Consider the following 27,904-nt stretch of genomic DNA (forward strand, 5'->3'; position numbering starts at 1 on the left):
CTTGCCCGATACAGCACAGCTTTCGCTCTCTAACCGTGTTCAGCTAGCTAAACCGCAGCTAATTTTTTGGCAAAGTATACCGGGTATTTAACCTAAGATGTTCTGCAATTTTTTTAAGAGCTTTTGATTTAGAAGAGCGCTTTTTTTCATCGTGGCATTGTCAACTGTGCAGCGAGTCAGAATAATACTAAGATGTGCTAAGCAGTTGGCTGGTTAAATAGTACTGAATAGCACTCTTTTTACCTTTTGCTCTTAATCTATTTATTTTGCCGCCATGGTGGCCCAGTGGGTATGGCGCTCGGCTGTTCACCCGAAAGACGCGGGTTCGACTCCGGCCACGGGGGTCGAATTTTCATAGAGGTGAAATTCTAGATTCCCGTGTACTGTGCGTTGTCAATACACGTCAAAGAACCCCAGGTGGTCCTAACTACGGCATCTCTCATAGCCTGAGTCGCTTTTGAACGTTAAACCCCATAAACCATGAACGATATTATTCATTCAGAAAGGTGTAGCCTTAAGTAAGTAATATTCGTATCAGTTTTTAGAACTACGAAGGCCCCGTTAACTTCGGCGGTGTCGTCAAATTTTGGCTGTTTCGAGAGGTACTTGCAGTGAAGGACTTGTTTTGTTCGCAAGATTTTCAAAAGGTCATATATTTTGGCGCGATGCAAGCAAAGGGCCAAGATTGTAGTAAGAAATTGTAGGCCGTCAACATAAAACTTGAGTCCGGTTATTTTCTTCTTAGGCAATGCATTTCGAAATATTTATGTCAAAAACACGCATTTTTAGCGCGTAAAAATGTCTTCCGGTAATTGATATTTTTTTAATGGCATCGCTGGCATTTCTAATGCAGCAAATACGGAAGTCGATTGTACATTTTATGCCGTAGAAGCAGCTAACGTGATTACCGGAACAATGCTACGCTCAGCGACACCGTTTTAAAAATGTGCATTGCGGGAAGAGAAATTTACAAGCTAAAACTGCGTTTCAGGAGGACACGGGCGCAACAAAAACACACGGACAAGAAGTAGACAGGGACGAGCGCTTTTTTGGCGTTTTTTGCGTGTTTTTGGCGTTAAATATTTCGAAATGCATTGCCAATATAAAATTTAAAAATGAACTCATCTTCTATGTTTGCAGCCTTCAATTCTATTCTATAATGTTGGCAAGTGAAATCAATAGTAACAAACTCCATTGGTTAATTTTATTCAATTAGTCGTTTCATTACTGAGCTCTATCACGTGCATAATGTCCGCCTTGCGTACACTTCACCTGCACTGACGTCCGTACTAATGTGGCTCTCGCAGGGTTTAAAATGACGATTTCTAAATGGTTAAAAAAAACACCGGTATAACCCATTAAGGGTTAAGTCAATCTCCACTTGAGCATTCATCTGCGCGATGGCCTCTTGCGCACGTTTCTATGGAAATGTCTCCTTTCATTTCATTCGGTTGAAAAAGACCTGTGCAAGCCCTGTGTGACTACCACCAGGGTCACATAGTTTATAATCAAATTACGCAACTTTTTGCCTACCTGTAATGACATGACAGACGGAGAACGTCATGAGTGCGCACTCAAGACAGATAACAAGAAACAAGAAGCTCACTGATGCGCACAATAGGTTATGAAAGAGTACATTGCCCGTGATACCTGTCGTGGACCTTCTCGGCATTGCACCGTTTACGATAGGAGAGAGAAATGCCGGGTAATTGTATAAGAGACAATGGGACTAAAGAGTTCACGGAACCTGTATCAGTGCCCCTCCAAAACGATTATGAGTGCACAAAGTGCTTGAAGATGCACGTCATTTGATGTAATTGACCAAGCGTCACGCGTGTGTACAGCTACACTGTGAGGAAATCGCTGACGACGAGCTGCGCGCAGCCGTTTCGCGGCAGCAATCGCAGAGATAAGATTCCTCATGGCCTCTACAAATAAGCTTCGCGTCTTCTTTGGGAAGTACCACTCGAAGCCGTCATTCGAGCCCGAGCTTTTGGACCGCACCAGCAGAAGGAGGCCGACAAGTCACGGTCATCAGAGATGGCGCAACCGCGTTTGTGCGTAACCGGTGCCTTTCTGGCCATGCTAAGCCTGTCATGGGCGTTACCGGCAGTCAACAGGACGCAGCGAGTGCACTACACGGGGTGAGTCTTGAGTTCATTGGTTCAAGTCTGATTGCACCATGTTTTACCGATGCACGGCAGACGGCATATCGCTGCTTGTAAATGGCGCTTAGGCTGTGGGTTCCTCCTCAACTTCAAAAATTCCCCTTCGTGATCTACGTGTTCTGTGTGATACTGTGATGCCCACCGATAAATTTATTCCCACTTAAAGGGGTCCTATTGTATAGTATTTAATTCGTCTAGCTTTGGGTAGTAGTATGTCACTTGTACCGAGAACAGAGGTGCGATTAGCCAGGTAGAGAAAGCAGCACTAATAGTAAGCCCACAGCAGGCTTACAATTAGTGTTCGGTGCCGGAATTTGCCCAAAAAGCAGGCGCTGTGGGTTTCTTGAGCGCTATTAGTTGTAGTGTACTGAACTCGGCCGAGTAAGTAAAAACGAATGCTCCATTTGTGAGCTGCTGTACCATCAGATCACTTGTGGCTAGCTGACTAACATTGGCAGATATATGATTCATCTCACTTTAAGTACAGTATGATCAACCAAAACGAACTTTATTGTCCAGCCGAACATACTCTCTGCATAGCTGGCCTACATTTACTCATAGGTCCAGGGTCTGCTGGCAAGCTGGGAGCAGCCTTGCGAATTGATATTGGCCTGAGACTCTCTGAAATTCTTCTATTAATGCAGAGGATACAGGAGAGGTTAACTTGGCTATAAACAAACCAGTGATTCTTTCGCTACGACCGATGGACACTTGCAAATTTCTGTTGGCCATCCAACCTAGTAGAACTAGTAGAACCAGAACACAAGACCTATCCAACACTGACAGCGTACCAAGAATGTTTTCTTACAATCAAATGTACCAAACATTACAGGCGGAGTCGTGCTTAATGGCATCTAGAATTCGACGCTCTACAAGGGCATAAAAAGTGTATAGTTTTCGTTTCTTACCCTGAAAAAGACGCATTCGAAAAATAAATACGTACCACTCTGCATGGGCACATTCTATCTCAAGCACCTGGCTTTATGGGTAGAGGCCGTGGCTGCTATTTGCAGACCGATACCTGTTTCAACTATTGTAATCTGAGATGAAATAAACAGTAAAAAGAAATAATCGCACCAACGCACAAGCGTCGGCTTTTAGGGAGACCTCCCAAACTTTTCTCTCTTCAGCGTGGCAAAGAAGTGACATTTGTAGCTGCACTGACAGTAGAAGTGCGTGCCTAAGGAGCAGAAATGTGAACTCTGTGTTAACCGCCGCCAGACTCCCACTGTTTCGCTTTCCAAATCGCATCTGTGGTGGAACGCGATTGCACAACAGCATTAATCTGGATACAACAAGAAGACAAAAGAACGATTGACACTTTGAAGCGTGAAGTGTTGAACAGTGATTAAAAGTGACAGCACTTCAAATGTTATCAATACAAAAGAGTGCTCGTACTCCGCCCTTATGTATATGCTTTCGCATAAAGTGCGACTCTATACTTGGTATGATCTGTAGTAGGGATCACGCTAAGGGCCAGAGTCATGCAATCTAGTTTGGAAAACATAAGGCCTATATGAAGCCCTGTATGAAGCATTTAAAGCGCCCGTAAAGATTTCGCAAAAAAAATTCAATCAACCCAACAGTCTGACTGGAATTTTCAGCTGTACTCTAATTGTACTCGCTAATGATGATGCCTGTGGGTTAGAGTGTGATCATCTGCAGTGCTTTCTTATATGACGGCAAAAAATGTTCTGTCAAACGAGACGATTCGCATACCGCTATATCCGCTCATTTTTGCATATTTTGCACAGATAACACGCAAGGCTTATAGTGCAAATCAGAAAATGAAATCTCTTCACTTTGGTTGCAGGCACCGGTTGGTATCAGTGACTCCGAAAACACCGGCTCATGCTAGCCTCTTATCGGCACTAGAGAACCGGCTTAGGGTGAGTTAAGCAACAGCTGCCTTGTCTCTCTATCCGCAGGGGCTGCGACGCCCACACTGCTGAGCCTTCATACGCAACTTGATGTACTTTCTTTTAACTGCTTCCATGAATTTTGTACCATTTAGGATAAAAAGTATGTAAAATATTTCATGCAGCTAGATGCATCATTACGAGTATTTCAACAGTTTTGTTATTCTTACATCGCAGTTTTACCACACCTAGCTTTTTTTAACTACCATCATGCTACATTCGGATATCTCTAAAATACGAAATTTGGAATGACGCTCGAAAGAGGTCATGTCACCACAGCTATTCAGCTACTTTGAAGTAGCGGCGAAACCTGCCGTTCACCTGTCATAACTTCTCTTGGGGCACCTGCCAGTGGTCGTGGTAGGTGCGAGATCGTGCACCACGACGTCATGAAAGTAAGGCCATAACATCCTTTGGAAGACCTCCTTTCAAGTAAGGAATGAAGTTTGGCTAGTTGGCTCTTGGGATCAGTCTTATTAAAACTGCGCGAAGAAGACGAGACAGCAAGAGGAGGCAGGAACAGGAACACACTATCTTGTATTTTTCTCTGTTGCTGCCTCGTGCTCAGTTCATTTCGGTTTGTCTCTTGTCTTTTAATCATGTTAAGGGCCCGTATAAGTCCCCTTCTTTCACGCAATAAAACTGTTTGGAAGTCTGCGCTCTGTATGTTACTGTTCGTGCCTCGAAGTGTTGTCCTGTCTTGTTCGCGCAGTTTTAATGTGGCTGATCTCGTTTCAGTAACATTTACTAGTTCCTTCGTGAGTTTCATCAGACTAGCTCACACATTCCACCAGTTTGAAGCGCAGGTAACTATGTAATGCCCTCATTATAGGTCACAAAGTCCTCTAAGTTGTCATAATATGAACCTTATGGATGTGCAGAGCACATTTTCATAAATCAGCTACACTGTACATTATATGTTCAGTGCACAGCCGAATGGAACTGCAGCAAAATAATCAAGATCCATAGCACAGCTCCAGTTACAAGGAATAAGAGACAGCTGCTAACAAACAAACCAAATTATCTTTTTTATGCTTTGCCAGACGGGCCTTCCCCGTTGCAAACATTTACAGTGCAATGTTTCTTACGGAATACAACTGATTCGTAAAGAATACTGCAATGTTTTATTCTGAGGCGTAACGTACAGATTATGCTGTAAAATTTGTTGCTCGATATGAAGCATCGCCGCCAGCGAAGACGCATCTCACTTTCCTGTTTCTAGCTTAAAAGAAGGTTAAAGAATTAAGCGGAATATGAAAGAACTGTGGTTAACGTTTCTTGAAGTAAACGAACCTTCTCATCGACTTATCCCATTTACTTTCCAAGTGTTGTAAAGAAAGAGCGCTCAGGTGCAATAGTACACATCACGCCAAAAAGTAAAGGTTGCAAAGGCAATGCAGACGTAAATTCAGCTGGCTACCTGACACACTTGGGGGGGGGGGGGGGGTAGGAAGGAGCGAAAGTCAAGAATGTAAGCAGAAACTTTTGCTTATCGTGATCGTGGTCAAGGACCCGACGGGGCTGATAAACCTAGAACCGCCGAACCTACGTCTGCTTAACGCCGCTCAGGTATGTCGTTGTCCAATGTGAAAGTAAATTGGTAACCTCACGTGCTCGACAGCTACGTTCGAGTGGCGTCTGGCGGCTTCGCTGGCGAGAGAAGTGAGATGGGGTTGACAAAAAGCGAAACGATAAACCATGCGTGCTTGCATATTAGCCCGGAAATTTATTTCTTCACAGTAATCAAAGCGTAGTAAACAGATTGTGCGCTCTTTCTGCTAAGTAAGCTGGATTTCGCAGCAGTTGTGGCACTGGCGCGTTTTCCATGGTGATTATAACTGTTGTAAAGTTGGAAGTACGAAGCTTTGTGTCGCCTACAGAGACTTCCAGCCTATTCTCAGGATAAACCTGCGCTCCAAAGACATTGCGACGGTCACATCACAAAGGCCGATAACAGTTAAGCTCCAACTCGATGGACACATCCTAGACGTGCGGGCGGAGCGCCTACGCGCACGGGCGTACGCTGAAACCTGTCTGCGCATGCGCGACGCGCGAGGAGGCGCGAACGGGGCACATAGGCGCTCCGCCCGTACGCCCACGATGTGTCCATCGAGTTGGGGCTTGCTTGTTTTAATTGCAATGCTCACAGGAAAAAATGTGATTTTTATATTGATGCAACCAAGTTTTCCCAGTGCCTCTGCCTAAGAAAATTTCAGACAGTGATTTTAAACTTGGTCCCGTAGGCCGATGTCTGGCAGGACGCAAACTACCTGCGCCCGTCGGAGCTGGTTCGGCTGAGACCCGAAGTGGCTGGCGAATTCGTGACCGCCGCAACGCAATCTGGCATGACTGTGACCACGTTGACCTCCAACGTTCAAGAGTAAGGAATTCTCAGCTGCTTGTTCAAATATGCAAAACTTGGTATACACCCTCAGTAAAATTTTCAGGCCACATGGCTTGTTTCCGAAGTATTATAGGGCCATTGTTATCGTGAATCGCTCAGTATGTGTACGGTGAAAATAATCTTCGCCATCACCATCGAACGCAATTTCGATTTAGCTGCGCCTTACGGAAGAACTCCCCTGTACAGCAGAGAAGTCAACCAGTTACGGCTTTACACCTTTGTTCTTTTCAAGAATGCACAGCCTGTCGTACATTCACGCACTCTTAACTGCCGGTGTGCTACGTACGGTTTTTGGAGTGTCTGCTAAGCACCGCAAACCAGTTTATTTTTTTCACCCGCGGTAATAATGACGAAACGTACAGACTACCAACAGTTTAGGATAGGAAGCCTAAGGCTGTTTTTTTTTTAATGTCATCTCCTACCCAGAAATGCCAGACAAAGGCATTTCTGAAGGGGAACCAGTTTGTGAACGCAATTTTTTTAATGTATTGTAAGATTTCACGACAACAATCAATAAAACCGCAGATATCCTGTCGGCAGGCTTACATTGTTTTGCTATTGGTTTTGCCGTCCTCATAACAGCTTCCCATCGATTTCTATGGCAGCCTTAACTGCATGATGCGAGCGATGTAAACACTGTTAAATAATGTTCCTGCTAAATAGCGCAAAATGGACCATTATCTTCAATATTTCCATAAGAGTACCTTACAATTTTCCAATATGCAAAATTTTGCGCACTGCTACAGCGCGAACGGACGAAAGACACAAAAGGTACGAGGAACACACAGACGACCGTGCTACTGTGTGTTCCCTGTTCCTTTTCTGTTTTTCATATGTTCCCGCTCTTCCACCAAGTATGAACTTTTACCAAGAAACAACACCAAGAGTGCTCGTCTGTTAGCTCGCTGTGCCGTTTCTGTTTCCTCCAATTGCGCTGTTCCGCCCAAAATGAACTGTTACCAACTAGCCCAATTGCCCATCTTACTACGCTCAGAGCATAACTGATATGTGCTTAATGTTGCTTGAGCATACAAATCGGCAATCAGAAACTGTGTACGGCTTTCTATACGGCTGCGTCAAAAGGAGGTAAAACGCTTACTTGAAGGGATTCTGATTCTGATGCTGTCTCTCTATACAAGCCGCAGTCTGGCAAAAAGACCTCTATGCTATGCAGCATCTGCACACTAGTACAAGAGTAATGAAACTTGCGGCACAAAACTGAGAAAAGAGGCAAATCAGATTTCAGTGATGTCATGTGTGAATGCACAACAGATTACAATGTAAAACCACAGAAAAACAGTCATGCATGCTGAGCACACACATACATGTATGGAAGCACACCCAGGTGCAGAAGGAAAAAAACACTGCAGCGCTCAATAACGCTCTACTTTTCTTCCAAAGTGGATTGGAGGTGACTTAACTTTTTATTTTCTTTTTGATCAGGTTAATCGACGATGAGCGCAAGGAGATGCGCTTCACGACTTACTCGACGGAGAAGTCCCGCTTCGAGAGGTACTTGAAATACAAGGAGGTACGTTTCACACATATCTCTACTGTTATTTACAAAATCTACTAGTTTCACTATTGATGCAAAACACTGCTCTCATGATTTCTAGCCGCACCTACATCGCAAGAATGATTTTCTACCTCTTCTGCCAGGTTAGGCACTAGTGCGATTACTTGCGCTGTTCCATAAAATATTCTTTTTTTTTTTCTAAGCTGGTGGCTTTAAAGAAAAATACTTTCTTGCCACTTTTTGAGCTAGAATCTGGGAGCTGCATTTCGCGTAAAAACTGTTCCAATTATATTGGTTAAAAATAATTCAGTGAAACCACCTCTCTTCTTCTTACTTTCCTCGCTTCTAAATTGTTTGTATTTCTATAAGCATGGTTTTTTGTGACGAAATGCATGATTAAAACAACCGGTTGTTTTAAGCATGCTTTTTAAGTTCCGTGTGCACTTAGCACCATTAACGTTAGTCTACGCCTTCTTCGAAGACCTGTGGGTTCTGAGCTTAACCGTCTGATGCATGCATGTCTTTTATCCTTGTCCAGTTTAAGAGCGCCCTAAAGGAGTACGCAAAGACGTACGACCACGTAAAGTTCACGTCCATCGGCAGGTCGTACGAAGGACGGGACCTCATCGGCGTTCACGTAAGTGTGCCTAAAAGCAACGCTCGATATTGCCCTTCATTTCTCCTACCCTCGGGTACATAATACTCGAAAAGTGAATGGGACGCTGTATAGAGCTACAACTTAAGCAATATATACCTGCAAAATTCTTACTATAAAAGCGCAGCAATTCGTATTTCATGGCGATTATTTCTGCTCTAGTAGAATATTGGGTCTTAAAGATAACACTGCTGGATAATCTCTGGCGTCAACTGAGCCTCTTTCAAGGCCCATACTGCAGATAAAAATATACTTTTTCGTAGCTTTTCTAGAACTCCCGCATATACTATCAATTCATGTTCCGTAAACCACATGCCGCACAAGCTTCACGACTGATGTCTCCCGCAATACGCCGCCCGTAAAGGCTGTCTTGTTCGAACACATTGCTAATATTCTTTAAAACGTAAATTCGGAAGTAAACAGGAGTTTTCTATGGATTCCGCCCGTATGGGAGCCTTCTGTGTATATACATTGTCTGACTGTGTGATTAGATGAATTATTAAACCATTGATTGCTATAGCTTCCTCGCAGTGCAGCTGCAAAAACCATTAAAAAAACAATTCAGAATTTGGTCTAAATTACAAAATAGCGTCTGTGCAATGAAAGATCAAAGTCTTGACAGTGCGGGCAAATGCAAAAATTTGTGACCTATTATAAATACTGAATACTTTGAATGATTCATTGAATGAACCATTGCAGCACCTAGTTGCAACCTCTGCTGCTAGTGGACATGTGTGTCGTACTCTTATTGACAGAATTTTTCATAAGGCCGGCAGCTTCGCGCATTTCAGAAATTACTCAGTCGTTTGACATAAATGTCTCAAAAATGGTCAAACTCAACAAAATTCTGCACTGCAGTTAACCTGAAAACACTAACAAGGGATTTGTGCTTCTGAGGAAGTTGTAAGCCTGCACCTATCTTAAACCTACGCTGCTTTTTACTTGAAAGATAAAAGACATGTCGCACTAAATCCGCAGTATTGGCTTCGGCGCGTCAGTAACACTACCCAATACAAAAATTCCGCCGAGACAGTAGAAACAAAGACGTCCTTCATTTTTTTAAATTTTATTTTCTAATTAGACGAATGAGTTGCACACTTCATTCGTCTCCATGTATAACCCGCTATGCCTGATCAAATGAAATGCATTAGTCTCACTGTTTTTCGTTCATGGCAAAATGAGAAAAAAAAAGAGGAAAACAGGCAATGTCAACAAAGGCACATGTTCAAAGAAAAATGCCATTCGGTTCTTCCGGTTAAGAGAAGGAAAAGACGTTTCTTTTTTAACGCCGCAGTGACCACTTTTCATTGTTTCCCAAATTAAGCGTACGCACTAAAAATTGTCCAGTGCACTAGAAGCCACACAAAAAAAATGCTAAAATGGGCACCCGGCCTCCTCATGCAGGCTATCTGCGTTGACGATATCATATAGAGGTTAACCGCAGGAGGTAAGGGCTCAGTGGTGCAGATAGTCCAGTTTTAGCCAGTTCGACTTAGATTGTGCGATTACGCATTTCTCAAAACCAGCCAACTGAACGAGCAGTGTGATGTGCTTGCGAAGCTACTGGAAGACTGGCGAATTAAAAAAGCCTACGCAAGAGGAGCACATTGCAACACGACTCCTGAACGCCTCCAGTTCGCCTTGCCTATATCTCTACTATCTCTTCCCACAGATAAAGGCGAAGAAGAACCTGCCCATTGTGTTCTTCGAGTGCGGAATCCATCCCAGAGAGTGGATCGCTCCAGCCACCTGCCTTTACATTATCGACCAGGCAAGTGAACTGGCATTCCCAGACATCCCGCTTAGATTGAGCGGACCACAATTACTAGGTCAAAGAGATATATAGATTTAATGAAATGAAGGCAGAGAGGTAGGCCAGAAAGATTTATATCTGGCCTGCTACGATGCACTGAGGAAGGGGAGGAGGAGGAGAAGAAAGACGGTGCTGAAGGGTGACGATCTGGTCAGAAGGGAGATGAGAGTGTGTGCACGCACATTGCAAGACAGTGCCTCTCATTAATCTCAGTACACAGTGTTGGGATTTGAAGGCGCGGACTCCTTTCCCATGGCGTGCACCCCAGAAAGCCGGGCACCAGGCCGGGGAATGGCTTGTACCCATTAAAGCATGAACGGTGGGTAACCAGCGGCAGTGGGAGTCGAACCCACCACCTCCCGAGGCCGAGGCGGGTGCTCTACCATGAGGCCACGGCTGCGGTAAAAAGGGGCCAAAAATGGGCTTCTACCGCACGAGGCGGATTTAACGTTGTTGACGGCGGAACTCATCGCTGATCCGTCAGAGCAACTGTGGTCATGACCCTTTTCCCAAGCATCTCACCTAGAAGAGCCCAGCACCAGGCCGGGGGAAATCTTGTATCCATTAAAAACCGGTGGGCACCCGGCGGCATTGGGGATCGAACCCAGCACCTCATAAATTCGAGGCGGATGCTGTACCGCATTTTATGGCAGCACAACTGCGAGTCAAGGCCCGTGTCACACAAAAAAAGTGATTCGGGGACACTTCTGCATGAAGTTCATTGTGGCTAGTCTGGTTTTAGTGCCGAGGCCCATAACACCTCAAAACGGTTGGGTGGCGTAGATGTGCACGCTTGCATCGAACAGCTGGTTTCATAGACCCGCGCCTACTCTGCCCCATATTGTTATTTTAAGATATCATCCTTAAACTACTGACATAATAAGGCGCGTCTATTTTTCTCGCAGATCTGTCCTGGGGCCGAATATTTACCTCCGAGTGAACATTTCGGGCTTCACAGGAGTGTGGGGGAGGATATTCACCACACATGTATTTCCTTTAACGAAGTGACAACTCTTAATCACGCTTCGTAGGAGTGCCGTACAAGGTGTTCTGGATTTTTTTTCAATATTTGGAATACTTTCCATGCTCCAAAAAAGAGGCTGTCGATAAGCTAAAGTAAGTCGTGCGGACGAGACTGTTCCATTGCAGAAACCTGAGCAGGCTCTGGGTCTTAGCACTGCCCGTTAGCCACAAGAAAAAATGTGCCTCGCTTGTAGCCGTAACTCCAAATTTAGTAATCGTCTTGTTCTTGAGTCCTGTTTGAACACAGGGCCGGAATAGAAAAATAGCAACTGAGGAGGAAGTATAAATTTAAAATTTCTATGCGGCCAATTCCTCTCAGCTTCCCAGCTAGAAAATGTGCAGAAGTTTCTTTGGTCAAGGAGCCACTTTGCTGGTTTAGTTGGCGTTGCATCGTTAACGTCTTAAGGCAAGACGGCGACGGGCGTAAACGCAGTGCCAACGGTTTGGTTCAAGACCCTTTCCCAAGCATCTCACCCCAGAAAAGCCGAGCACCAGGCTGGGGGAAATCTTGTGCCACCCATTAGGAAACCGGTGGGTACCCGGTCACAAAGGGGATCGAACGCAGCAGCTCCCGAATGCGAAGCAGATGCTCTGCCACACGACCATGTTGCCTTCTAAACTTTGTTCGTTAAGTTCTCTGCTTGTCCGCGCCTTGATTCTCTGCGTGCGCTGCAACGAGTCTCTTGGGCTAGTTGTCTTGGAACAACACAAAGGCTTTCAAACATCGTGAAAGCCTTGCTCAGAAAGATGTGCAGCCCATACAAATTTTGCAAAGCACACGGCATGCCTAAATGACCGCTCCGATCACACGCCAAGTTTTACAAGGTTTCAAAGGTTCCTCGCATTCCGTTTCTTGCCGCAACTGTAACAGCTACTCTGCTGGTGTCAAAAGTTGCCTGCTACCTGAAAGTTCTACCCGAGAGTAAAGATTATGACGGAAATTGTTCCTTTTTTTTTTTGTCTAAAGCGTTTTTGCAGCGCCCAACGACAACCCAGCCGAAAACATCTTGACAAGCATCCGTATTTACACCTGGAAATATAACGTTGAAGACGGCCCTTTTAAAATCCGAAGCGGCTTTGCGCCACCCACTGGCAGGCTCTGGTAAACAAATCTCAGCCACGCACTAGCTTGCGCAGTTTTGAGGACGACCATATATGCGAAATGATTCTTCTGAAATACGCGCGAAATTTGCGCTATGTAGCTTGCCGTGAACCCAGAGAATTTAGAATCCTTGAAACTAGATAGCTATCGCTAAATGTTGGGTAAATTAGTAGCGAATTGTGTCGAACTGGTGTGAATGGGCATGTTTCATAAAAAAAAACTTAGATGTTGGCGTTGTGTCATCTCGCTGTTTAAGAAAGTATATTGGGCATTTTTTACTTCTTACAAAAGTTTAAATGCATTTATATTTTATTTTTGTAATTTCCCACCTTCTATATCTTTGTAATGAGTCAAATTAGTGATGCCTTTTCTTATTTCTTTTTTGTTCTTTGCCTTTCGCCTCGACAGCTGGCCACGCAGTACGACAAAGATGAGGACATCAAGAGCCTGGTGTCCAAGTACGAATGGCGCATTTATCCACTTGTGAACCCGGACGGCTACGAATACTCTCACAATACCGTGAGTGACCACTTCAACTTGCAAGGGGGCTTGCTTAAAAGGAGCAATCAACGGCTGTCATTAAAGAGGCCCTCACAGAACCTAGCCGACCTTCTCAGTTCTTCCTTGTATGAAACCAAATATGCATGGTTCGGTGCTTCATGGTAGCACCAGCCCATTAATGAGCCGCAATACGGACAGCCATACACCGTGAAGCTGTCTTCTTCTCTCCCTTAGTTGTGCGCTTCATACCCTATATACTCGTATAGTAGACAATATATGGAATTGGATCATCGCTTACCACGGAAGAAGGCATACCGGGCTTCAATTGTCCCCTCTGTGACACTGCGATGTTGAGCATCATGGCGTACGGAAAGGTTTCTTACACTCTGCTGATCCCACTACCACTCTACTAACCCTAAATTATTAAGGCGAAAGCCTTTCTTGGCTTATGAGCGGCGTGGGCAAACGGAAGTTGTAGAAAGAGGCCGTATGTATGTGTGTAGTCGTAGCTCCATCATGCGGCAAGCACTGAAAACCCCCTCGCAATGTACGGCGCTGGCCCAGCAGGCGGCGGAGATGGCGGACAGTACACAGCTTTTTTTTTAATTGGATTTGGGGGAAAGGAAATGGCGCAGTATCTGTGTCATACATCGTTGGACACCTGAACCGCGCCGTAAGGGAAGGGATAAAGGAGGGAGTGAAAGAAGAAAGGGAGAAGGAGGTGCCGTAGTGGAGGGCTCCGGAATAATTTCAACCACCTGGGGATCTTTAACGTGCACTGACATCGCACAGCACACGGGCGCCTTAGCGTTTTTCCTCCATAAAAACGCAGCCGCCGCGGTCGGGTTCGAACCCGGGAACTCCGGATCAGTAGTCGAGCGCCCTCACCACTGAGCCACCACGGCGGGTAACACACAGCTTTCGCCTTTCCGTACGTAAGGAGATTTCAGCGCACCTCATAATTTTTTTAATAGTACCTTTAAAAAAAGTGTAGTGCAAGCATTCGAGAAAACTGCAAAACGTATCATTAAACCATAAAAACGAGAGGAGTAAGTAGTCACATCAAAGTAGCTGAATTCCAGAATGCCGGTCTGCGATCGCTACACATCTTTTAAGCCCATACTTCTGCCGACTGGAATGTCAGGAGAATAATGAAATCAATAACAAATATGCAAATGACTTGTTGCGACCCCAGTAAGCAAAACGCACCTATACAATCTGTCCGTTTAGAGTTCAGAGAGTGTGTATTAAAAACAAACATTTAAGTCGATCTGATGTACCATACTGTAGCAAGCTGCTCGAAATCTCGAAATAAAAAAGAAATTATGAATTCAGCAGTAGAAAGTCCCCAAAAGACCCATGCTGTATGAGGAACACTGTAGTAGAGGACTCCGGAATAATTTAGACCACAAGGGATTCTTTGATGTGCACTGAAATCGGTCGGCAGACAGAGTGTTTTGTTTTTCGCCGCCATTAAAATGCGCCCGCCTCTGCAACCCGTGACATTGGGATGAGTAGTCGAAAGGCATGACCACTGAGCCGCCACGGTCGGTCGTTCCTAGTTAGTGACCGTTAGTGTACAAGTAGCAAAGAGATGTGCCCGTTCGATTGACATTTACGACACGCATTCGTGGGTATAATAGCGCTGACAGCATTTTCTGAGCTCCTCGACCATTGCAATTGCAGGATCGTCTTTGGAGAAAGACTCGCTCCAAGAGCCGCGTCAACAGCGAGTGCTATGGGGCCGACGCCAACCGCAACTTTGATATTGGCGACTTCTGCAGTAAGTGTATATTTCACTGTATTGTCACTCCATAATTGTACTGGTCAGCACTCACTAGTAACAATAGAAACATCCCATACATAACTACATAATCCTATGTGAGCTGATAGGAACATTCGCCCTTTAAATTTGAAAAGCTAACGCTTGCCTTATCATTGCTCGTCAATGGTGTGCCGAGATGTTTAGATAGGCGGCGTCGCTGGAACGAAAATTTTGTGTAACGAAAACGTTAAAAACATTCCGACAAAGGGCCAATATAGCGCAAATCACCTGGTCATTTACTGACTGACTCAATCATTAAATCATTACACAGTCATTATCTAATTGAATAATTGAATAACTGTATGACAAAGCGAAATGAGGCAGCGCTACCTAAGTCTAAGAGCACATTGGAAGCAACGTCACGTTCGCCCCCAACTCACCAAGCAGCCATAGAATCGAGGGTACACGCGCTCGCCCACCTTAAGGGTCCTCGTTATCTGCGACCATGTTACAAATTGATGTTGAGGGCCTTCCTGTAAGAATAGAAGCCACAGTTAGCGAAGACGACGAAAGGAAAGAAAAACACTACTAAAAGCTCCAAGACTGTTCTTGGCGGTCAAAGCGCACTAGTCATCACTCCACACACACTCGTGCACCTAGCACAAGCAGAGGAAAGAACTCTGCTTCTGTCTTCTGCTCTTTCACAAGATCCAGAACGTGCTGTCTGATGCTTTGAAGAGCACTGATCATCCAGCACGGTGCGGATTGTTTGTGTCTCCCCTGTGTCGATCTCTTGAACGGCAAAAAAGCTGCATGTGTAAGGCTCATCATCAACGTTGCTGTCGACGACGCGTCATGCAGAGCACCGTTCCAGCAACGACCCCTGTTCGGAGGAGTATTGTGGCGACAAACCCTTCTCAGAGCCCGAAGTGCGGGCCATCAGGGACGCCCTAAAGGACATCAAGGGCCGCACAGAGTTCTACTTCGCCATGCATAGCTTCGGTCTGCTCTGGATGTTCCCGTACGCTTACGCCAAAACTCCCAGCGCAGATCACGAACTTCTGGTGAGTGATTACATCGCGGTTTTAGCCATCCTGGTTTTAAATGGTGGAAATGCACAATATCCCAGTTTAAAGATGAGGTGTAAGTCGCGCCGTGAAGACCGTCATGATAAGAGGGGGGGAACTTGAAACTGTATGATAAGCAAATGTTCTGCCCAACTAAATGATGGTAGCAAGATACTGGTTAAAAATGCGGCAGCAGGCAATAGCACCTCCTATATAACTTCGCTACCTCTATTACTCCAGCGAGCTCTATTCCTCAGCTAGCCACCTTAATTCCTATTATCAACATTCGCCTGACTACCACAACTGCAAGAAAAAGACCCCTGCTATATCGCTTTGGTTATCTCGATCATGTGCCACTTGCGGCTGCATCAAGAAAATCTTGTTCCCGTCATCTGGCCACCAAACTTCCTGGCTACCTCTGCTACGTTTGCCGTACGGATTCTTGAATGAAAGTGTTTACGCTGCACACCGTTCAAAAAGTCAATGACATCAAAATTTGTGCATTTTAAATCGGTTGTAGTTCAGGCACAAAAATATCGTTAACAAAAGGTAGTTTCTTGCCGCAAAAAAACTCTTTGGAAAGCCCATGAATGTCGGTGGAGGTATACTGCCGACTTTAGTTTTTTGCGCCTATAGAGCGAACTGCGGAGTCGTGGGGATCTGCGATGGACTTGAGATGTCGGAAAGCGGCTACTTGCCATGCGCGCCTGGTTTCTGTCGATCAGAGCTTTAGACGACGCTTTACATTGATGGGAATTGTTTGAGGGCTCTCGCCATCCTTGGTGATCCATCGACTAGGGAACCTCGGATGGTGGCTGTTCAATGAATTTGACGTTACAGGTTGCGAATCCTTGTCAATAGGCACTGGGATCTTGTAGCATCGTGTCGTCATCATCAGACTGACTACTTGCGCTGTACAAAAAAAATATTCTCATCTCTCTGATCAACCAAATTCTACGCCATCTACGGCTGCCTTATCCATCCAAACTTTCTAATTTCACCAGAATGCCTGACTTTCTGCCCCTACGCTCAACTTTTGAACTCGAGTCCGTTAACCTTAACGACCACCGGTTACTTTGCCTTCGTATTACATGTCCTGCCCATGCCCATTTCTTCTTCTTGATTTCAACTATAATGTCATTAACTAGCTTTTCTGCCTTGGCCCGCTCTGCCCTCTTCCTGGATCTTAAAGTTACAACAATCATTTTCCTTGCAATAGTCCTCTGTGTGGTCCTCTATTTAAGTTCAACCTTTTTCGTGTTCATGCTGCGTGATATGAACCGAGGTCATACGAACTCATCGGTCGCTCTGAGCAATCTTTGCTGCTACAAACAGCTCACGCTCAATCCTTCCTGCCTGCAAAACTATTACCAAAATTTTAAGTGTTTTTCTCGCATCATGATTTACCAACACGGCCTAATTGCTATTCTTCTGCAGTCGTGAGGTAAACCTCTAGCCCTTCTGCACATTTCGATCGGCAGAATCTGGTGCAAAAGTGTACCCGCTTAAGGGAAAGTGCTCATCAGCCCTACGCAGTCATCGTGTACCAGTGATGAGAAGTTACCACGTACTAGACAGGCGGAGGCTGTGGAGTCCCGCATCTCACTCGAAGGTGCGCCATCCGGCAGTCTAAACAGCTGCAAAGTTATTCTTGGGTGAGGAACAGGGTTTCAAGCTGCACACTGGAGGAGGATGATGGAGTTCGGGGAACTTAGTTGGCATCCCCAGCGAGGAAAAAAATCCAGAACGATGCTCCGAGGATTAACTTAGGGTGCACCTAGAACATTCACAAGGATACAAGCTCTCAGAACTTGCCACTAAGTCCCAAAGCAGTCGGAAGAAAATCTCACCGATAGATGTCAGTGAAATATTAACCAACAGTTAAAGAAATGTACGCAAGCACTTGGTTTTAGCGAGAGCAATGTTACGTATACATGAGCCGAAATCTGGGGCTCCCCTGAGCCAGCATTTACCTTGATCTATACTGCTGAACACAAATGTCAAGGACGCGCAAGCAACAACCGCAGCGCAAAAATTTATTCATGGCCAGGGACTCAAGACCGCAGTTCTGGAGGTGAATTCGGGTTCGTCTTTTCTAACACGTGCTAACAGGCACGTTTGCACACATCATGCCAACACTCCCGGATCTTCTCCCGTCCTGGTGACTTCGAACTTTCAGCTCCTCTTCGTCCTCGTTCGACTATTTAGGATTCATGAACGTTAAACTAGAAACCTATGCAAAGTAAATGTCTGGCACTCTCCGAAACAATGCCAGACTGTTTAATGCGAAAGCATTTCTAGGCTATGTCGGCGGGGTCGCGTCACCAAAACGTGTCCGCAGCGGTTGCGATGTTCTCAGAAAAGATAGCATCAAACGAATGGCTGTTATCGATAGAAGACGATATGAGGATGATTCGCAAAAAAAATGATGTCAGTGGGATGATTAGTTATTTATTTATAGCCAATAATACCAAAAAATGCCGTAATAGCGCGGACGTCGATATAGTGAGTGGACGGGAAAACAACCGTGGACGACAAAATAGCGGGAAAAAAGGAAAAAAGTGAAAATTAAGTTTGAAATGGATTGAAATGTGTTCGATGATTGATAGTCAGTCGAACAAAAATCATTGATTGGCATAGAATATTTAGCTAATCAATAAAAGACGAAAAGTCAATTGACGGTTGAATAGGCTCGACGGGTTTATAAGTGGACGGGGAAGCAACCACGGCGCCAAATTCGACACCCTAAAATGAGCGATTGAGATGAAAACAGGGTGTAATCAGAGTAAAACTGGTAAGTAAGGTGAGCAATTACGGAAGGGGGAAAAAAAACCTGAAGAACGGGAAAGCAACCATGGCGCCAAATTTGAAAAGCGACGACTGTCGAGGAGGCGTCAACGCTTTCGCATTCCTCCAATGCGAGTAGCCGCAGTGCTCTAATTTTTATGGCGTTGCTCCTTCGTCTCTTTAGCCACTTTTCATGTATTCAGCTTGTAAAGTAGCAAAACTGTCCGTTTCAGGTGAACATCTCACAAAGGGCGACCGAGGCCATTGAAAGCGTGCGACGCACCCACTTCGACATTGGGCCCATTTCGAGGGTCATGTGTAAGTACACAACAGGGCGCCTGGTGTAAACTTCTGTTGATGGCAACTCCCTTGTAAACCAACAAGGCCATTTTATTGTGCCCAGAATGTGTTATATCTTTCAGAGTTTCTATTACAAAACATCCCTAGTCTTCATTCACACCAAGCAAAACTAAAGAACGACTTCAGAAACGTCAACACAAACGGTGTGTAAATAAGATACGCGCTTTTATCTCAGCCAATAGTATACAATGCGACTTCCAACACTTGTAACTTTTAGAATAAGGAAACAAATTCTTCTCTTATTTGAGTACACTAGAGAACACTGGAAACACTACTTGCAAAGTACTAAACGCCTCCACCTTCTTTATCTGCTTGTTGCCCGCCGTTCATATACCTCTAACATCTGGGCACCCGTTTGCATAGCTGTATCATACTGCAGCACTATAAACAAGACATACAGACGATTTTTAAAAATAGACACATTGGATGTCCACTCCCCCCCCCCCCCCCCCCGAAAGGTTTCGCTTTGAGTGTGAAGGATCTTTAATCGATTGATTGAGAAGAAATATTTGAGATTGTTGTGGTAGTGTCAGTGTAATGTGTCGTAAGCACTAACATCAGCCCTCAAGTTCCGGAGAGTCAGTATCTTATGAAGGCAAACCTAGGAGTGAACTGTCTCGAGAAGCACCCCTTTGTCGCAATGTCACACAAGCAGTTTTCATTCCAAAAGCTAAGAAAGTGAGAAAAGAAATAAAGAGGAATAAAAAAGAAAACGTTTTGAAAGCAAGACAAAGTTGCAGGTTAAGATACTTCAGGGACACCCAGGGCCACAGGGTTGAAATTTATGTTATTTTTGTTTTTACTTATGCTGTATTATACGAATTTGGTTATCGTATTGTTTGCTATCCAGCAAAACATATATTTCCCGCGGAGGAAATTAGATCTAGAAATGGAACACATTTTGTACCTCTAGTTGATCCAATTTCATGACGTCAAGACCGAGATGCATGCCGTAGCTTGCTTCCAGAAACAATCGTAGGTGGCGATGCCTCTTATTCAATACCTTTAATGTTCGTATGTTAAACGGTTCCTGTTTAGTCAAAGCGGTCACTTTTTTTTATCAGAGCGCACTTAATTGCCCATACAGGTCAACTTAAATTTGTTTTTATATCCATTTAAAAATACATAAGTAAGGAAATTGTGAAATTGTCATTATTAACGCGAAAGCATTACTAGGCTATATTGGCGGGGTCGTGTCATCGAAACGTGTCATCAAAATGTGTGGGCAGCAGTTGTGGGGAACTCTGAAGAGATAACGTCAAACGAGTGGTTGTAATCGAAAGAGCATGTTGTGAGGATGCTGCGCAAAGAAATTATCTCGACAGAGTTATTTGTTAATTAGTTAGAACCAAAAATGTCAAGAAATTGGTGGAGCTAGGGCACTGTGTGGCGCGAAATTTGAAAAACCGAAAGTGTGGGCGCAGCCAAAGTGGCGCAAAAATTTAAAAAAGTGAAAGTTTGAGCGGAGCCAGCGCGTGGCGCCAAATTTGAAAACCCGAAATGGGTACAGTGTAAACAATTTAGTGTAATTGAAGACTTCATTTTAGAATTCAAATAAAATGACACAAGTAACGAATTAAGGCTGAATTAAGAACGAATTAAGGAATTAATCAACACTTCCACATTCCTCCAATTCGGGTAGCCGCCGTGATCTCTAATTTTTTTTCGAAATTTTCAGACCAATCCTCCGGGAGCAGCTTGGACTGGGCATACGACCGCGCCGGTATCAAGAAGTCATTCGTCCTCGAACTTGAGCCATCGTCACAAGCGTTCGACTGGAAAAAGGCCTTCATGCTCAGTCCGAGAGAAATACTGGGCGTCGCCAAGGAGACGTGGGAGGGAATTAAAGCAGCCGTCGCCTAGACCCCTCGGCAGTGCTACATAATGCCCCACTGCATCTCAGGGCGAAGCACCTCGGAACTCCTAACTTAGCAGCGTACTCATCTCAAGCATCACTGTGGAAGCTGCAACATCTTAGAACTCTTATAAGCTTTATGATATTTCTTCTGAAACTGACAATACCATAAGAGGCGTCATACGCACTATACATCGTATGCATTTTGCTATGGAAGATAATAGTAATATATTCGTCGCAAATGGCACACAATAAAAATAATTTATAAGTATGTTTCATGGTCCTGGTTTGTTAGACGGCCGAAAACTTGATTTCTATCTCAATAAAATGAAGAACTAAGTTGACGAGATGCTTAGAGTAACCCTCGGTAAGACGTCTCCAAGAAGACCTCGCAGTGTTACCAACTAATACCCCTACCATACGGCAAATTTAATGTCATTCCCATCGAATGACATTCGCAACTAATGCCAGATTAGCAACTAATGCCAGTAATCTGCTGCTACACGGCAACATTTAATGTCATTCCCATCGAATGACAGTCGCCATCGAATGAGTTTGGGGAACTCATTTGCATTGGATCTCGAACCGAATGTGTACTCTGGACACCAGATACGCAACAAAAACAAGCGACGCAAAAAATAGCATGTGCACTGCCAAAGTTAGAAATTGTATTTATTTAGTTCTGCCAAATTAATTTCGGTGCGAACTTCTTGACACTAGAAGCTGTCGTGGATAGCTGCTACTCTCGGTCCCAGCAGCAGCCAACAGCAGCGGCCGACCGTGAAGCAGGGCATTTCTCGCGACCGTCGATCATTTTGGGTTGCGTGTTTCTTGCTGGTTGGCGTTCCATGTTCGTTTAGCTCGCAGGTACTTAAAGATGTAACTGAGCACTTTACCTTTTCGAAGTCATTTCCACGCTCCGCGCGCCGCCGCGTCAGCCATTTTGTTTGTTTACATTTATCGGATTTGTGGTTGACTTTGTACTTCGCTTGGCTTTTTATGGCTTTAGTGCGGGAGAATTGCCGGAAATAGTATTTCAAGCTTATGTCATTGCACAGACATGTTCTCACCCACTTTAGAAACACCACATAACAATTTCAAACATCTTTTATGCGCGCTGATTACTTTCAATTGTACTATTTTTTTTCAGTGATCGGCACTGCCATCATTTTCGAATGACATTATTTTTTACCGTGTAGCACCGAAGCACACTAAATGACATTCGATGCATCGAATGACATTTGGTTAGAATGACAATAAATTTGCCGTGTGGCAGGCGTATTATTTAGTGCATTAATCATTCGGAATCAAAAGGCCCGGAAGTGAGGACGGTCTTCTGATCTGTCTGAAAATGGTTCAAATATTTACAGGCAAATCTTTTTCATGTTGGTCGTGGTTGGTAAGCATCGATTTTAAATGCTCCTATTAGGCAGCAGTGTTGTCTAGGCCCTTACCTGTATCATAGCCATTTAGCTCACCGTGACCGCAGACAGAGCATAGATGGAGGAGCGGCCGGCAATCGCCCGCTTTCAAAAATGGGTCACGGCGCCCGCTCCAGGCTGATGCTGGTTTTTCTTCATTTCAGTTTTATACACTTTACTCAAACTTAACAAGAACTATCAATCAGTTCACCATTATTACAAATATAATATACAGTTTCTCTCTACACTATTAATGGCTCTTAATATCTTTGCCAAGGTTGTTCCGCTGATTTTAAGCCGCTTATTGCGCAGGCGTTTTTAGTACAGCTGTATAGTTTTCCTTTATAGCCGTATGGCGGCGCATGGGTGTATGCCAGTGAGTAATTGGTCCCTTATTATACAGTTGCATTTCATGTGCTCATATGACGCCAACTCTCACTGCATTCTGAACAGCATCCCAAGAAAGCTGTCTGGCGTTACAATTGTTTTTCTAGGCTCTTTATTAATTTTGTCTTCTTTATATTTATTTTACTCCAAAGACGCGCTACCTTAAGGCAGCTACCGCATCAGTTGTCAGTAAGAACACACGGCACAAGACCCGACGTGATACCTAGAGCTGATAGCTTCTGAACTGCGCAATTCTTCCGCTTTATCAACAAAGGCAGCGCTGCCGAATACACACCTTACAAATGGAGAACCTACAATAAAAATTTTATAAATTACGGCTCTCTGCTACACAAAAACCACTCCTAGATTTAATTTACAACTTTAACTTTTCACAACAGAGCCCAGGGAAAAGAAGCTGAATCTTTAAAGACTTCTTCTATTTAGTTTACATAAATATTTCCAAGCGCGTTTGAGTTATATGCACCCAACTCAGTACATCCTTTAAAAAGCATCGCCAGTACTAAAGCGTTATACAGCTTCTTTTTCGGGTGCAAGACAAATAAATACCCTGCATGTCTTTATAACCCCTCTTAAATGTAATGGAAAAGCGACGAGTTGATACCATCTTAAGCAACCAAGGAGTCAACAGCTTCAGCACAGCTTTCGCGGAAGCGTCGAGCTTAAATTTTACTTGCAGAGTCAGCAAACGTGTCAGCAAACAATCTCCACCAGCAATTTTTAAGATGTAAGTTACAACAAGGTCGTGAAGGCCTCATTCGTTGCAGTGTCCCTTGTACTGCGTCTCTCTAATGTTCTTATTTCTCTCGCGCTAAGCCCCCTCGGAAACTGCGCTAAAACACGGCACACATATGCTACACATAAACAATACTCCGCTCCAACGTCTCCCAAGTCGTGTCCACGTTTATACCTTTCATTATCGATGAACTACCTAGACATAGTGGTGAGCTGCTGGTAAGAGCAGACTTCTAAAAGAATGGTGGCGTCTTCATAAAATCTGTTGCTATGACACACAAAGTGATAAAGTTGATATGTTCTGTTAGTTGAAGTGGGTTATTACCGTTGAAACCGCGGAGGAAAAAAAGTATATTTCAATGCCTAAATTGAATTTTTGAAGTGGATTTCTGTTTTGTGTGGAAGATTTTTTTGGCTTTGCAGCAAAGTTTCAATCCTTCAGATCAATATTTCATACAAATCGTGTAAATATTCTTCGTGCAACAATAAAAATATCAAAATGGATTTGTCCGTGCCATTGGTTTTGGGAACCCTGCATGCTGCTTCAACGAAGACGTTAGACTTTGGATGATTTATATAACGTGATCTGTTTAAATACAACTAATTACAATAATCTACACCAGAACTGGACGGAAACAGCTAAAAGCTTTCGGTCAAGCCGACCACCTAACAGACGGAGAAGGGGACGCCGCGTCCCAAACTGCGCACCTTGCACCAGCCCCAACGCTAGTAATCGCGGTCACCCAGTTCGATCATTTGACATCGACGAGAAAAGAGCCCTCAAAGTTGCACAGTAGACAGCTTATATGGCCTCGCCATCCTCTTAAAAAATAAAATTAGGAAAAGTTATTTTATCGAGATTGGTCAGCGCTCAATAACTTCCCGCCACGAACATTCCCTATCAGACGGAAACGCTGCCATGATCGCACTTTTCTTTTATGTTACCAATTTGTACTGAAATGACAACCTCGAAGTCAGTCATGATGCTTAATCATCGCTTTAGAGAGAAAAACGCAGAAAAAACGTTTGAGGTCACTGCGGTAGCCAGCATTGGAGGAATGTGAAAGCATTGATGCCTCTTCGTTTCTCTTTGCACCTGTTTGCTTCCCTTTGCTCTAGTTCTCTCTTCTTCTCATATTTATTGTTTAAGCACTGATTGAAATTCATCCAATTGCCCTATTACCACAATTAATTGCCTCACTTAATCAAGTGCCATCAATTGCCCATTTTGAGTTTTCAAACGCGGCGCCACGCTTCGTTTTCAAATTTGGCGCCACGTGTTGGCTCCGCCCACACTTCCGGCTTTTCAAATTTGGCGCCACACACTACCCTGGCTCCTCCCACTGTTTGGACATTTTTGGCTCTAAATAGTGAAGCATTGAACTTAGAGACATAATTCTTTTTTCGGCATCATCCTCACATCAACCTCTTTCGATTACAACCATTCGTTTGGCGCTACCTCTTCTAAGTTCCTCACAACTGCGGCGGACACGTTTTGCGGACACTATCTTATCGACATAGCCTAGTAAAGCTTTCGCTTTAATAAAGAGGGTCGCGAAAACGGGGTTAGGTCGTGAAAGACCCAGCAGCCATGCAAACGGGGGGAAAGACTGCCCTGTCGAATAACAGAAGGCGCCTACGTGTGCCTCCAATTGAGTGTACCAGCACTGAAAAGAAAAAAAATGAACAGCTGCACGCCGAAATGCACACTGCACCTATACGCCCCTATTCCTGCAATCAGCTTCGTTTACACGGGAGTTAATCCAGAGGAAAATTATTGAGAAACAAAATTTTTGCTGTTCAATTGAATTGTTGGAAATCTACTTCCTCTTTACCCAAGTCAAGTAGTATTGCACTCTCGTGTATTTATTGGTTTTTTGTTCACTCCAGTCCGGAGGGAACATTTTGATGCTTTAACACAGGAGTTCAATAATATTTCCGTCTTGCGGAACGATGCGGAATCCCAATTTATCTGCGTTTTCTCCTTGTTACGTTTGTATTTTGAGTGCGCCGTACATAGGATGCCAATTTTGCTATTGAATTTCCAGTTTTCCTGGAACCAAAATCGTAAAAGTGTAAAATTGGTAAGATACAAAAATAAGCATTTGGTTGTAAACATGGGCTACTGTTTGCCATTTAACAAATGATGGCGTTCTGAAATAATTTAATTAAGGCCCAATTTATGAGCTTCAAATTCGGGTTAACGTGTATGAGCGGCCGCCTTCCATCTCACATTCCATTTGAGGGGGCTTCCAAACTAGGTCTCATTTTTTTTTCTGCAGTAATTTCACGGTAATGAAGGCAAAGAAAATGTACCACAAATTAACACTTTCTGTGTCAAGTGGCAAACATATTTGAACTCTGATCAGTAGTGTCGGCACCTTTAACGCTGTCAACAAAAAGGATTGCTCGTACTCAGTGCGGTAGTACGTGTCAACACCCATCGTACGACTCAGTAATAGGTGAGAAATCTAGCAGGAAGCGCCCTAGCCGACATTGTGATGCTATAAATTTTATAAATATGAGGCCTAATGTGAAAAGGCTCACCCTTACGTCTTTCTTTATTGTATGTACATCTTGTATAGAAGCGTGCAAATGGCCTATAAATATTTGGTGTATTTTTTCAATAACCTCACATCAACTTGACTGGAATTTAAAGCTGCAAGCCAAATCTAATCGCAGATGGTGGTGGCTCTTGGTAGGAGTGCTTGCAGTGCATCGTTGCATGACGGGGAGAAATGTTCTAACACAGGATATTGGAGCCGATAACCGCCCGTATTCACATAGTCACATAGTGTCCGCTGATAAGAAGCAATGCGTATACGCCAAAACAGGAACTGAGATGGCCTCCCTTTGGTTACAAGCAGCGGATGATATCTGTGACTCCCAAAACAGAGCCTCACGTTAGCCTCTTATCGGCACTGGAGGAGCGCTATACAGGTGTGTCAAGACACCGCACCCATTTCTCCATATTTGCAAGGGAGACGCGCATAGAGGTGGTGAGACATACGCTGTTAGCGGGCCGTTGGCCAATTGATGACATTGCCTTAGAGGGAAATAAGGCATTTATATATTTTTTCGTTATTTACGCACGAAACTGTACCCAGTATGGCACAGATATGTAACATTTTATGCTAAGCTTAGAACTGCATTTTATTGTAAGCTTGGCAGGTAGAGTTGGCAAACAGTTACAAATTAATCGCTCGTCAAGTCATCCCCGAAGAATTAAATATTTAATGAGAAACTTCGCACACTTTCCACGTCAGCAAATTCACAGCGCCCTGTTTTGGACAAACAAAACTATTATTTTGCTAGATGCCCAGTACACACCGTAATGAATACTGAAACGCAGGATGCATATTTGCATGAAAACGTTTTTACGCAAAACCATTAAAAAATTTGCAGGCGTAAATCAAAGAGTCAAGAGGTTTAGTTCGCTACTTACAGTCTCAGGATTCATGCGCAAGAAATTGTCATTATACTGTGAAGTGCTATGAAATAACAAAGTGATGAGCGACAGCAATCACCGGAAATGTGAAGGCTCAAAAAATCAACCTTAATGTTTATTCTCTCCTTTTTCTCTTTTATCGCCCCGTATGTTATTGCTTTTGGTCAGAGATATTCGACATTTCAAACAACAGAAGCTCCGATCATCTGATTTCTCATCTTCATGGTGATACTATGGTGGTGGTGTTCCCTCATTGAAAACCCGCAGTATTTTGGTGAGGCGGGGCTACCAGATCCCGCCGCGGTGGCTCAGTGGTTAGAGCGCTCTGCTACTGATCCGGAGTTCCCGGGTTCGAACCCGACCGCGGCGGGTGCGTTTTTATGGAGGCAAAACTTTAAGGCGCCCGTGTGCTGTGCGATGTCAGTGCACGTTAAAGGTCCCCAGGTGGTCGAAATTATTCCGTGGCTCTCTACTACGGCACCTCTTTCTTCCTTTCTTCTCTCAGTCCCTCCATTATCCCTTCCCTTACGATGCAGAAAATTACAGTGCGGTTCAAATGTCCAACGATATATGAGACAGATACTGCGCCATTTCCGTTCCCCCAAAACCAATTATTATTATTATTATTATTATTATTATTATTATTATTATTATTATTATTATTATTATTATTATTATTATTATTATTATTATTATTATTATTATTATTATTTTAGGCTATCAGACGTCCGATTGCTCACAGTTTCTGACGACCAAATTATTGCGAATTATTGCGGGAAATATACAAGTTCCTTGGTTATATACAGCGGGAAAAAACGTTACTAGTAAGTGTTTGTTCCCTTCGAAGAAAAATTTCGCGACGTGCTCAGGGAAAAACATGCAAGAAAGCTGCAACCAGACTTCGCATAGTTTCGCACTAGTGTTTCTCGTGTACGCATAATGACAATTAATAATTGTTTT

General features: G+C 44.0%; 1 protein-coding gene across 1 annotated transcript; it reads left to right on the plus strand.

Annotated features, from left to right (window-relative positions):
- Nucleotides 1-1,948: 1,948 nt before the first annotated feature.
- LOC144101869 (zinc carboxypeptidase-like) lies at nucleotides 1,949-21,206 on the plus strand. The gene is made up of 11 exons (XM_077635090.1): nucleotides 1,949-2,144; nucleotides 3,982-4,057; nucleotides 6,331-6,467; nucleotides 7,935-8,022; nucleotides 8,546-8,644; nucleotides 10,335-10,433; nucleotides 13,009-13,119; nucleotides 14,788-14,884; nucleotides 15,728-15,930; nucleotides 18,954-19,038; nucleotides 20,759-21,206. The coding sequence occupies exons 1-11, from the start codon at nucleotides 2,041-2,043 to the stop codon at nucleotides 20,941-20,943; spliced, it is 1,284 nt and encodes a 427-aa protein (XP_077491216.1). The 5' UTR covers nucleotides 1,949-2,040; the 3' UTR covers nucleotides 20,944-21,206.
- Nucleotides 21,207-27,904: the final 6,698 nt, after the last annotated feature.

Source organism: Amblyomma americanum, chromosome 8 (assembly GCF_052857255.1).
Source record: "Amblyomma americanum isolate KBUSLIRL-KWMA chromosome 8, ASM5285725v1, whole genome shotgun sequence".
NCBI classification, from domain to species: Eukaryota; Metazoa; Arthropoda; class Arachnida; order Ixodida; family Ixodidae; genus Amblyomma; species Amblyomma americanum.